At 36.0% G+C, this 13,745-nt stretch overlaps 1 protein-coding gene across 1 annotated transcript in view; it reads right to left on the bottom strand.

Moving 5' to 3' along the window:
- Window positions 1-13,745, bottom strand: part of ITGA2 (integrin subunit alpha 2) — an 82,869-nt gene that overhangs the window by 18,174 nt on the left and 50,950 nt on the right. The window contains exons 14-22 of the mRNA XM_016142367.2: window positions 11,985-12,188; window positions 11,153-11,289; window positions 8,712-8,851; window positions 5,388-5,539; window positions 3,094-3,204; window positions 2,449-2,531; window positions 1,899-2,040; window positions 695-784; window positions 60-136 (exon numbers count right to left, since the gene is read on the bottom strand). Of these exons, the coding sequence (XP_015997853.2) occupies window positions 60-136; window positions 695-784; window positions 1,899-2,040; window positions 2,449-2,531; window positions 3,094-3,204; window positions 5,388-5,539; window positions 8,712-8,851; window positions 11,153-11,289; window positions 11,985-12,188 (1,136 nt within the window). The remainder of the gene's footprint in view (window positions 1-59; window positions 137-694; window positions 785-1,898; window positions 2,041-2,448; window positions 2,532-3,093; window positions 3,205-5,387; window positions 5,540-8,711; window positions 8,852-11,152; window positions 11,290-11,984; window positions 12,189-13,745) is intronic.

Raw genomic sequence — 13,745 nt, forward strand, 5'->3', positions numbered from 1 at the left:
CTTAAAGAGAAATATTATAAAAGCCATCATCATGTATTCATGACTTCATTATGTTTTACCTTAAGGCTTGGAAACTGACAGATGCCTGATTTTGAAGGTTTTGAAGATTGAAGTCGAAGTTAATAGTAAACGTCACCTATACACAAAATTAAAATTCATCAGTCTATGGTACTTCGAACTCAGGGGCCAAGATGAAAAAAAAAAAAAAGTTTCCCTTAAAAGTAAACTCACTCCAGTTCAATTCTGAATTTTATATACCTTAAACTTGCAAATTCGTGGAACATCTTTTTATCAATCTACATATATGAGTCATCACATCACAGGAACATATATACTTGTTTGAATTTGAAAGCTTTGTGCTGAATGAAATTTGCTTACCAGGGTTAACAAATGACATCTGGGACTCTGTGTACAGCACTTTGACCAGTGTTGCTCAAAGTATTCAGAAAAAAAGAAATTTCCGTATTTTATGTGCTATTTTTAGAATGAACTACATAGGGGAAATCCCATTTTTTATTAATAACTTATGGAAAACATTCACATTTCTAAAACTTCCTCCAAATATGCAGCCAGTTAGTGTGTGATGCCTATCAAATGGTGATACGTGATGAAGAAGATGGTGTGTTGGTGAATTAGCACTCGTGTTGAGGAGGCAGGGGCTACAGTGGGTTCGAGGATGAAATCCAAGTTGTACCTGTTGTTTCCTCTTTAAAGCAGGGTAGCCTACATCACAGGTAACAGACTTCTGAGAAGTAACCTGGCATGTTACTTCTGTCCCATCAACCTGAATAAGACCAAGGAAACCATGATCAATTAGTACATAACGTGAGTGTGCGTGCATATCCGTAATGAGAGATGTATGAGCCACACGGTCATTTTAGCAGTGCAAGATTGGTTCATGCTGAAGTAATTCATTGCCCCCCAAGAACTGAAAATCATGCATTTGTCCAGGTGGCTAACATACAATTTTTGTTGCTAAGCAGGACACCCAACAAGCCAGAGGAGAGGTCAAATACTCAAATTTTCCCCCAGAAGTAAATCATAGTTCTTGTATTTCAGAAGCACAAAATAACTTTAATCTAATATTCAGAAAAAGCTGTCTTTAATACAACCTTTTTCTTAATATATTTGAAATTTGTAGTTTCATGAGAAGAAAACAAAATCATATGTTGGTGTGTATATTTTAAATAATACAAAGATTCCTTTTTAGCTTTCCACAGGTTTTTTTTTTTTTTTCCTCTTTAAAATAAGTTGTCATTTGGCACAGGAAATTTAAACACTGGAGTGAGAATAGGGTTAGAATACCACATCTATTAAGTTCACATTGACTTTATACTGGATGAAAACATTTTAAAATTCTTTCACCAAGTAGGTAGATAATTTGGAAAATCTCAGTTTTCCCCTCCTTTTCTTTTCATTGCCTAGTGGCTGAGGAGGGACCAGGGAGCATTCATGGTCAAGTGTGTTCCTGGTATAGTGATCAACTTGATTAACTGACCTCACTGGAATGCATCATCTTGGCAGCCACAAGACTCCTAACTCTTCAGAGCAAGTGCAGCTCATAGCATCTGTGCGCCACCACGGCAGCCTCATCACACAGATGGCTAAGAAGAGTTACACGAGTATCTGGCCACTACTGCAAGTCTCAGGGCAAAGGAAAAACTGACCCAAATTGTGAAGCGGAATTGGCCTAGCTACAGACCCAGGCTATGTTCTCATGAGGTTTAACTAGTTGGGAGCCATAAGGTTAGGACCGATCATAGTTAAAGTGCTTCCCTAACGATGATGATCACAGTTAAGTGCTTCTTCAGACAACAGAGAGGAGATGTTCAAGTATAAGGAAGACAGGAATTGACAACGAGAAGGAGACACAATGGCCATCGGATGTCATCACATACCGGCATGGACCAGGAAGCAAAAAACAAGTTTTCCGAAAAATCGACAACGATCCCAGTGTTGTATGCACTTTCCTTTTTGTTCTTCAGTGTTACTGAAAATGTTAATATTTTGTTTTGGTTGCTAACAATAAAGGGTTGGTCTCTGTTAAAAAAAGGAGAAAAGAGGGGGGAGGGGAAATCATTAAGGGGAAAAAAGGCCAGTATTCAAACACTTCACTCATCAAAAAATATAAACTCTTTAGATTTATTTGCAATATTCCTTAATAACAAACTATCTTCATTGTAAAATGATATCGACAAGGAATAAGTAAATGCTCTTGGTTATCTCTTTTAATTACATTGAAGGGGATGGAATCATCAAATACTAATGGTTTTATATTATTGTTTTACTACTATATGGATGGTAGAAATTGAAAGCTAGATTTTAAAGATATTTATTAGTTATGGATATTTCTTTTGCAGAAAAAATCTCTATAGTGTTCATTTGAGTAACATAATCTAATATGTCTTTTATTTCTACATTTACAATGAGTTTTAAAGTAAAGCTTACTGAGCAGCTGGCAGCTGTTGGACATCTAGGACTAGGTCAGATATGCAAACTCCATCATCACCACAGTCTTTATAGAAAGGGATCTACAAAAAAGGAAGAACAATTCCAGTCATCTGCACTTGAGTTAAAAAAGCAGATTGGGGAAGAAGACATACTGTATTATTCTATTTACATAAAGTTCAGAACCATGACAAACTAAATATTGTTTTAGGAATATGTGCATCTTTAGCCATATCTGAAAGAAAAGCATGGATAAATGCAAAATTCATGGTGATCTTGCCTGGGGGAGCAAGAAGAGGCGGATCTGATGGGGGTGGGGAGTGATACAGAGAATGCAGAGGTATTGGTAACATTTTATTTTTTAAGGAGCTCATCAGCACAAGGTGTTTGCTTCTTTGGTATTTATTTCTTCGACAAATATTTATGGACCACCTTTTGGGCTGGGAACAGAGCAATGAACTGAGACAAAAATCTCCACCTTCATGGAATTTACATGCTGATGACCTTTATACAGAAGTAATTATATTTCATTTAAAAAATTAACGATTAAAAGGCTATGTTCTAAGTATCTTTCAAACACTACTGCAGTGACTATGAAACTTTGGTTAGTCAGTCTGAATTCTAGAAGAGGCAAACTGCACTTACACTGAAGACCTTGGCGGACTCAGAGTAGGCTTCAAGGGCAGGGCTAGTGCCAGGGTTTTCCAGGCTGATGTTCACACACAGATCCAAGGAGTTGACAACATCAGAGGGCTCCTAAAACACACACACACACACACACACACACACTTTATTAGGGCACGGCAGCTTCAAAACAAGAAGATGACCACAATTGTGTTTACAATCAAGAGCATAGTCTACTCTCAATTATGTAGAATATCCTTGCTTTGAATTTTCAAGACTCTTGCTTCTTCTCTCTGCCCCAATTCTGCTCTTAGCCTCCCACCACTAAGAAACTTAAAGATGTAGGTTCAGTAAACATCTGAAGCAGCAATTCCTGGTTAAGCTCATTAGCAATCTCATTATTTACACACAAGTAATTATAAATAGTTAGGCGATATGCCTGGTTTTAATGCTCAGAAGGCCCCTATGCCTGGCTTTTGAGTTGTTGGCTATGTCCTTTTAAGTCCTACTGCCAAGACTTAGGAGTCAGCTGTCCTGACCACATCTTTGGAACTCAAAGGGCAGGGTACTCAGGGCTGCTTGTCAGGCAGTGGACAAGAGTCTCCCTTCTTTAGTCAGAACCTAATTTTGTTTTATGAGACCAGATAAAGATGTTGCCCACATCCGAAACCAGGTTCTCCAACTCCTGGCTCTAGGTGTTAGAAGCTGCAATGCTCTTTGCCCTATAAGGTGATGAGAGAATCGCTCAACAGTCATCAAAGCCAACGCTACCTAGCTACAAGTACCACTTCTTCACTTTGCATTTAGTATAGAAGGTGGGGGATTTGCAGCATTCCAGGAGTCATGGTCCCCTCTGTAATGTGAAGATGCCAAAACAGGGCTGCAAGTGTCATCCAGCAGTCCTCTCGCAAACATCTTCCCAGGTCATTTCAGGAAAGAACATTGTACAAATGATAAACACTAAAAATTGAATTTGCCTTCTCCTGAGAAGTGATATTTTTGTTATCATTGAGCCCATTCACAGGCAGGACACACTGCTGTCTTGAGCCTTTTGGGGGGCCTGACTACTAAGATGGCTTCCTGACTCCAAGGCAATGCTTCCTTACTTGGCTGCAGGGTTGGCACAGAGGATGGACTTTGGTACTGATATCTAATATGACGTGTTAACTGGCATGTCTCTTAGCTGACCGAAGTAACACATACCTTCTAAAAACTTCACGAGTGCACACGGGAGTGAACAGGATCTACAAATGAACAGCCAGGCTGTCTTCATTCCCCAACAATGGATCACATGTCTAATTTGATCCACCACTTAGCACAAGATAGGGAAGAATGGAAACCAGCTTTTATTTCTCTAAATAATCTGTATAATTGGCTCCTTAATAACCAAGAAGGTCCAGGCCTCTGCAGATTAAAAACCTGCATCTTGAACAATAAGCGACTCAACTGATTTTAATTCATTTTAAGTATTAACTCATATACTTAACATTTGTGTCTCTGCACCATCCATCTACATAAGGAATGTCTGGGGCTGCCCCTTAAACCCGCATAATTCCCTGGACCTTTGAACTGCAAAATGGTGGGGACCCAGAATATGCATTTTGTAAAAGTTTCCTCAGCAATTCTTATGTGTCTTAAACTCTGAGAACCATATTTTAGAAAAGTTCTTAAACAGCTCTTTTAAAAATGGGTTCCTGAGTAAATTACACTTTCAAATACCATTATGTGGTTTCTAAGGTGAAATATTCATGTAATTTATAAAAGAAATTTCCTGTTGGAAGTTTTTTACTAAGAAGCATTTTTCCTATTGGAAGATTTTTGGAATCCATTTGAATTATAGTAAGTATGGCATAAAATTAGAGCAAATAATTTTTACCTCATAATTTAACATCCTTCATTTATATTAATTTAAATCCAATAGTAGAAAACACAATTGGGATTGCCTTTTTCAGTAGCTTAAAAATGAATAAAGTTTTTTCATGATAAGAATATGTCAAAATAAAATTTATTGTCAACTGAAAGTTCTCCCCGTTAAACATTTAATATAGCAGTGTCTTTGATTTCTTTAAGAATCTTATATTTAGCCATTTTAGTTGCAATCTCAAATAAAATGTAATGCTACTAACTTATTAATAATAGAATATAAATATATATTAGCATAAAGGAAATATGCTTCCTGCTCATAGAATTAGAAAAGAAACGCATTAATTAGAAGGGCAAGCATTTTCTACCATATAAGTTTCCATTTTAGATTTTCATTATTCATCAGTCTTTAAGAAGAAAGAAGATGAAAAGATACGACTCTGAAGCCTCACCTGTATGAGGATGATGAACTCAGAGCAACTCTGTGCTTGATGTACTATCATATTCTTCTGCAAGAACCTTTCATTATTTTCTTTAAATAAACCCCTGGAGGTTACTCTGGATGAATACAGGTCTGCATCAATTGTGATGTTATATGTAATGGCTATGATAAAAATCATGAAGAAATGTTATTACAAAAAAAATTTTTTTTAAGGAAAAAGCATCTCTGCTTTTTTGTGTCTTATCGGGTGAAGCCTCTGACTTTGAGGAAACATAAAAATGGTCTTTAAGTTGTTGGATTGTGAACTGTGGATAGCCCATGACACTTGTAATTCTAGCTCTGGTTAGATACACATGACTGTGGGTACAAAGAAACGTGATTCAATGAAATGTAGCTCAAAGTAGTGGAAAGAAAAGTGGACTTGCAGCCAAGAGATATACAGAATGAAGTTGGTCAAAATAATCCCTCAAACATCGTTTTCCAAACATCATTCATAACACAGTGATACAAAAAGGAAAGGAACAGTTATCGAGCGCCTACAATTGAACACATTCTTATATGTTACTTTATATACGTTTTACAATAAATCTGGAAAGTAGATATTACTCTGTTTTTCAGATAGTGAACAGAATTTAAAAAGTAAAATAATTCACCTTAGTTCACACAGTTAAGGCATGGTCAGAAATAAAATTTGGGGAATTTTGAAATCAGAGCCCATGTTCTTGCTATTTCTATGCGGTTGTGGGGATTAACTGAGATATTCCAAGGGAAGATGTATAGTGCTTGGCATATTCTAGATGCTTCCATGAGGAAAGGCATACAATATTGCAGTAATAAGTTCTTAATCAGATAGACTTGGTTCGAATCCTAATTCTGTCATCTGTGAGCTGACCGACTTTAGGCAATTCATTAAACCTCTTTGAACCTCCATTTCCTCATCTACAAACCAGAGATAATACTAACCCAGGGAAACGGACATGAAAAACAAATGTGATAAAACTGATGTCAGTTGCCAATGTGTAAACTATCAGAACCTTCAGCTAAAGTCTGCTGACTGCATATTCGAAATTGAGAGAAATCTGATACTATCCATTGCACCAACTGCCTTATTTAGGGTTACTCTATCTTATTTTACTTTCAATATTTTAAATGTTAATAGCCTTCCAAAAACATTAATTCTACATGTTACTTTTAAAATATTAGAGGCATTGTGTGATTTTTTTCTTGCTCCAATGATTTAAGGAGGTCAACATAAATAAAATATAATGGAATCAAATGAACTAAAAATAAGTGGTAAAAATAATGCAAAGGAAAAATAATGATAGGGAGATGATTGTAGCTAGGACAAAGTTAGTATACATGATAATATTGTGTCATTTTTTTCAAGCAGCTTAGTAAAAATTATAAATAGTCTCATGGGCAATATAGTAATTTTTATGTCATTAAATTTAAACTGGAATGTGCACCTGATGCAGTAAACAATAGAGATCATATGCTTTATAAATTCATTTTTCAAATTTGTCGACATGGAATTCATGTCTTATATACTATTATTGCCAGTCAAGCAGTTAAGCAATGATTGTGATTGGCTTATCTCTATGGACCTGAAGGCATCAAAGGAAAAGATTGAAAGGGAAAGATGCCGAACAGCAAGGCCCAGAGGCCCTCCAGCGAGTGGAAGGAGAGGAAAGTGTCTGAGAGCAGAGATCCTCTCCCAAGTGTGTGGCAACAGAAGGGGTTCGGTGTAGTCAAAAGAAAGGAGAGACATGAGAAATCCATGCGTCGGCACCAGGAGAGGTAACCAGCCAGCCAAGTTTGCCAGCTTATATATTTTCTAAATTAATCTTTTAGGCAGGCTAGCCACTTAATAATTTTTTCTCCAGCTTTATTGAGATAATCATTGGCATATAATATTGTTTATGTTTAAAGTATAAAGTGTAGTGATAATATATGTGTGTGTGTGTGTAATATACATACATTGATATATATATACATTGATATATATATAGATATATATATATATATCTCAAAATGATTACCACAATAAGGTTAGTTAACACATCCATCACCTCACAGTTATAACTTGTTTTTGTTGTAATTTTTAAAATCTACTCTTTTGGCAACTTTCAAATATATAGTAAATACAGCATTGTTAACTATAGCCACCATGCTGCACATGACATCTAAACCCTTAATGGTCACATAGTAGTGGTTTCTGACTCAACTGGTCATGGCTACTCAGATGGGCATGCTATAAGGCAGGCTGTGAACTGTGCTGCTCAGAGTTGGGTCAGTGTTTGAGCACCTGAAAGGAAAAACGCCAGATATATATGAAAAGTAGGAAAATAGGGAAGGTGTGCCAAGATGTGAATCTAACTTCTGCTTTCTGTTCTTAATCTATTTATTTCTTGGTATCAATTGTGACAAATAGTTTGCCTCTATATTTCCAGTCTTTACGTTAGTTTCTATACCACTTAATGACATGCATGTAGAAACTAAAGGTTTCTAAAGTTCAGAGCCAAAAGCTGATGCAGGGGGATCGTGAAACAGCAGCAAACAAAAGAAGGTAGAATTTAATCAAGTGCTAAATCAATTGCTACTTATGGAGGGTGTGGAGACAGTTGGCTCAGGAGGGATGAAGGGGAGATAGAGTGGTTAGAAAAGAGGATGTGGGACCTCACCCGGGCCCAGAAAGGGACTTGGCTGGTCCAAGAGAGAGACGACCACAATTTCTGTTTGACATTTGCCCACAGTTTTCCTCACTGTTTCTTGCTGATAGAACATGTCTCAGACTTTTACTCACTTCTCTGGATTATTTAGAAAATTTAAAATACTGGGCATAAATCATACATTGTTTTGTATTCTCTCTCTCAATATTTCATTCTCATTGATTTTTCAGGAATAGGAACAATATGGGGCACTTGTACTGAACACACTCTGTCTGTCTAGATCATAGCAGAGCCAACGTACAGTGCTCTCACTTAATATGGGCTGTAATCCAGTGTAATCTGTGCCCAAGGTTTTATGTAAGGGGCCTGTGGATGAGAGAAACTCGAAAGGTAAAGTTGGGAGAGTCCATGATTATGTCATAAGAATTACAACGTTTCTGCAGCAAAAATGATCACATTCTAGAGATGGTGACAGAGGGAGATCTAAACAAGCCTTCCAAGCCTAATTAACCATTCTCAGGCACCTAAATTGTGTGGCAATTTAAATGTCTTCAAGTTCAGACCTTTATTTCTTTCGGGCTACAAACTCAAAGTATAGATTATATTTAAGACTAAAGCTCTATAAACAAATTTATCTCCATACAGATTATTTTAGATCTACTCACCCACTTGACTGTTTTGCTTAGCAGGTCTAAACTTTGCACTGAAGCAGAGTTTGAGGTTTATCTCAGCATTCTTGTTGAACAAAGTGATTTTTTCAGGTGTGAATGAAGCATCTACAGATACATCAGCAATACTCTGTGACCTGAAAGACATAAATGGAAACAGATAAATTGACATATTGCTGAATGCACATATTATAACCTTTTCAAGGGAGACCCAGTGCCAACATTATCCAATTATACTCTCCACTCTCTAAGCACTTAAGCAGTATTTTATATTCAAGCTCTAAGATGTCGGGTAAGGATATGTTTTTTGTTTATGACTGTATTACCAGCACAATTCACACTTAATAATTTTGGTTTAATGAATGCATGCATGAGCACGGGATGTGAGTCTGCAGCCTCTTTGCAAAGGAAGTACAATGTCATGGTCCCTGTTGTGTTTTGTCAGGTGGAAGCAATGATATTCACTCATCTCACAAAGGTAGGGGAGAGAGCAGATGCCACGGTGGGGTGCAGGGCTAAGGAGTGTGGTTGTGCTTGTTTCCTTGTTGCCTTAGTGGTTGGCAGTGATTCTTTGAAGTGTGGCACATGACCCTGATGGTGGCAGAAAATGGCCTTGGCGTGTCCATCTCAGGTAGGGTGTTACAGACTAACGACTAGTTTAGTCCTTTCGATATCTGAAGGGCTTTCCCATACACATGGCCTCATTTGCAACTACAACACTCCCGTGAAAGAGGTAGAAAAAATATTATCTCCATTTTATTAATGAGGAAGTCTAAGGCACAAAGACATCTAGTAACTTTCCAGTTTACTGAGTAATAGTTATTAGCAAGTGAGAGATTAGAACCCATGCTTGAATTCCTTGGCTAGTGGAATTGGTACTTCATCATAACAAGCCTTGCACACACCTTTAACTATTTGCAAAGCAACGAGTAATAATTAATAATTTTTCTGTTTTGAAAAGTACCACAAGAAGACATAGAAAACATTTTCTTTTAATTTCAGGCCTTAAGTCCATTGAAAAATTATTTCGATAGTTAATCATGAATCTATCAAGTCCCCTGACAAGCAGTCATAAAACAACAAATGCAACCTGTCCTCAAACATATGAGATCTACAACATTTAACTGAATGTTTTCTTTAAGTCAATCTCTTTGAGAAGCTGAGCACTTACCCCAATAGAGAGGGGATTGATTTAAATTATTTTTGTAAACTTATTTTTTAAAAATTATGCTCAGGAGGTCTCCAGAACAACCAGTCTCTGCACCTTATGGGAATGTGACCACAATATGGCATTAGCCTTGCTTGGCTGAACCTTAAAAAATTGATTTGATTTCATGTGTCTTGATTTTTTTTGAAGAATTAAATCCATCTTTAAAGAAAAAGTTTGGCCATCATCAACTATATTAAAGAGAGTGTCATAACATAGTAGGAATATAGCCTACCAAGGAAGAAGCCTACCAAGACAGTTATAGGGTAGTGTTCATCGAAAGGTATGATTTCTTATTGTTTAAAAATCAGTCATATAATTATGTTCTCACACCTCATATTTTTCTAATGGTATGTTACTCTTAATTGATTTTAACTGATTTTATTTGATAAATATATTTTTTTTATTTTTTAGTCTTAAGTATTATCCTCCAGTTTTATTTTTTCCACACTAAGATTTCATTAAAACAACGCATAAATACAGTGGATTTCATCCTGTAAAAGCACAAGTGAGATACTATGAACAGTATCATTAAATTCAGAAACAGCACAGCATCAATATGTAATGTTTTTCTATTCTTGATGCATCTGGACATTTAAAGCACAGTTTTCAACAGAAACAAATTAATGAATGGCTGAACTATATTTTCTTAGGAACTCTTGATCAAATTCTCAATTTCTTCTGATTCCATTCCCTCACCACCCCAGTATATTTATTTTTGTCCTTGAATCCATTATTGTTCCCCCACCCTGCTCTTCAACTCCTACTGAGGTCAATGAGAGGTCCGCTAAACCTAAATAATGGCTGCTTATTTATGACTAATAATTCTAAAAAATACCTTTCAACTACACAAGAAGTTGCACGTAACTTGGGTGGTCTGAGTGCTTAGGAGTTCTAGGCCGTTCTCAAGAGGCTTCCTTTCTGTGCGCTGAGGTAAGCCTATTTGGAAGATAGTGCTCCAGAATATCCCGGATGATCATTAAAGGGCTTTGTCTTTTCAATGCACTTCTGCTCACCACAAAGAGATGAGAAACTTGGTTCTAATGTTAGGAAAATATTTTTTTTCTCCCACCAGAGAAAACATATTCCTTCCTTTATGTAAAACATGGCATGTATGTGTCCCAGAGTCTTATGTAATGGATGTGGTTTTCTGCAATACCAGCACAGTGATCTGTTCTACTCAGCAGGTCGTTTTTTAGTTATCTGGTTTGTGTGGCTCTCACTGACTCACCAGAGCTGAACAACTTGTCCAAAGGCACCGATGGACACGTCGGTGATGGAATCCCCATTTAAATCTTCAAAGCCATCCAAGGATCTACCAAAGTACTGGAGATGGCTCTTAAAGGCTCCATCAGATCCCAAGATTTTCTGAAAGAGTAAATTTGACATGAAATTATAGTGCACGACTATAATAGGAAAAAGGCAGCTTTTACATGGCATCGTTATATTTGCTACATAGCCATTTCCCGGGTTGCAATAGTCTTCACAAAATTTCTTTGATCTTTTAATCACATCTTATCTTATCTGTTTATCATTCTTGCAGCCACACTTTCATCAAAGAAACAGCATGAATCTTAACATAAAAATCACAAACCAGCACAAAGCAATGGAAGATCAGTGGGCTGGGAAGGAGTTGATGCGAGCTTAGGTCCTGATTCCTCTCCTACCTCACTGCAGTCAGGTCTTTACTCAAAAGTTGCCTTCTCAGTGACCTTCTTGCCGTCCTTTCAAATACCTGATACCCCCCATCCCTGTTTTAGCTTTTAAAAAAATTCCTTCTTACATATTATTATTTAGAACATGTTATTTTATTTATCTTGTTTTTCCTCTGTCTCCTCCACAAGAATATAAGATCCACAAAGAGCAGAATTTTGTCCTGTTCTTTACAGCATCTCCAAAGTCTAAAACAGTCCTTGACACACAGTAGCAGCTCACTAAATAGTTAATGAATGAGTGAAAAAAGTTACAAAATAAGAAGATGGATCTGGTGGTTCTCATGATAACTCTGTAGCTCTAACACGATTTACTCACACATAAATACATCACCATGAAGCTCAGATTACCTGGGAATACTTTGTGCGAATGGTGTTCTCATGACCATTGTAGATGTACACAGCGCCAGAGTTCTGATTTTCCAAAGGCGAGCCAACTATCACATCGTTAAAGCCGTCCATGTTGATGTCTGAGAGAGCTGCAATTGCTGAACCAAACCGAGCATTTTCAATACCCTCGGGGCCTTCAAGAAATTGGTGCCAATTCAAAATGCCCTTGCAAAAGGGAAAAAAAGAGATGATTAAAACAAATCTCACAACTTTTATAATAAAAATTCTCAGCAGATGATACCCAAATCAATTTGCAAACTGTTAAAAGTGGATAGGATGATAAATCTAGATTTCAAAATTCTCTAATTATGTTTTGAATTATAAGTAAAAATTTTACTAAGTAGGGCCATAGAATATCTGCTCATAAACCATGGTGAAAGGATGCAATTCTCTTTACTGTAGCTACACAATCTACTTGAAAGTATCCATTCCTTTGTCTCCTTTCCCTCAATATTAGGATCTTCGCCTATTTTTAAACCTTTTGCTTTAAAATTTTCTGGTGAAAATTTACTAACATCTTGAATAAAATTTAGGTAGAGACGAACTAAAATACAATATCTTAATTTAGATTTTTACTTAAAAATTAGTGAACAGTGACATAATTATCAATGATATAGGAACTGAAAAATGAGATTGTTAATATTCCATTATAAGAAATGCTAAGTAATTCTGCCCAAAGATACTTCCTTGTAAAAGACACAATTGTTTTTTCAGATTTTGAAATCAAGAATAGAAATATTTCATGACTTCACAAGAAAGTAATGCTCCTCAACCATGAAACTGGGTCAGCGTTGAGTCTTTCTCCTCTATAATAATCTTCTAGAAATCAGTTTGTTACTAAGTTTGATAAAGCATTAGGAGATCTTCCCACCTTCAGCAATTATTTAAGAATAGTTGAAGAGCAAGAAACTTAAGAAAGAAGGATTTGTCAAATTTTCAAACAGTAGATATGCCCTCCCTTTACTGAATTAATTATACATTCTTTACATGCTTTAGAATTGTATTAATTGATTCTGTTCAAGGGCTAATTTTTACATTAATTTAAATAAATAAGGGAGGACATTATCACAATAGCTAGGCATTATATTTATTATATTAATATCAGCTTCTCTTTTTTCCCTTCTATAGTCATCCACCTTTCTATGTCACTATGTGCATAGATTTAGAGTTCAGTCTACAAGTTGGAAAAACTGTGCTTTTCCATGTTAGAGCATGCTAAGTTTTATGTGAAAGGATTGGAAATTCCAAGAGTTGGATATACTATCTAAATGTTACACCAAGCAATGGAATTTCCTGACAAACTAATGTAGTAAGCATCCAGGATCATATGGAGGTTTCCAAGGCACCTGGTACGATTTGTCCTTTTAACTATAAAATGTTAACAAGGTAGTTTTGACTTATTATTGTCATTTAAAGAATAATTGGATAAGATACTTGGGAAATACACAGATGTGTTTGTGTGTGTGTGTGTGTACACATGTGTATATTTAAAAAATGATGTATATTTATAATAACTTTATTTATATGAGAATCCATATTCAAAGACTTTCATAGAAAAATGGCAATGCACTATATATTAAGCTCTAGGTTATGCTTTTTAATGTGATTTTAAAAATTATAACTTAATGGTGACATCTTCATAATGATGAAACATAAGCCATACTATATATGAAAATTATCATTATATTTATCAATCATAAATTTTATTTATTATGCAAAAAT

Source organism: Rousettus aegyptiacus, unplaced genomic scaffold (assembly GCF_014176215.1).
Source record: "Rousettus aegyptiacus isolate mRouAeg1 unplaced genomic scaffold, mRouAeg1.p scaffold_m13_p_8, whole genome shotgun sequence".
NCBI classification, from domain to species: Eukaryota; Metazoa; Chordata; class Mammalia; order Chiroptera; family Pteropodidae; genus Rousettus; species Rousettus aegyptiacus.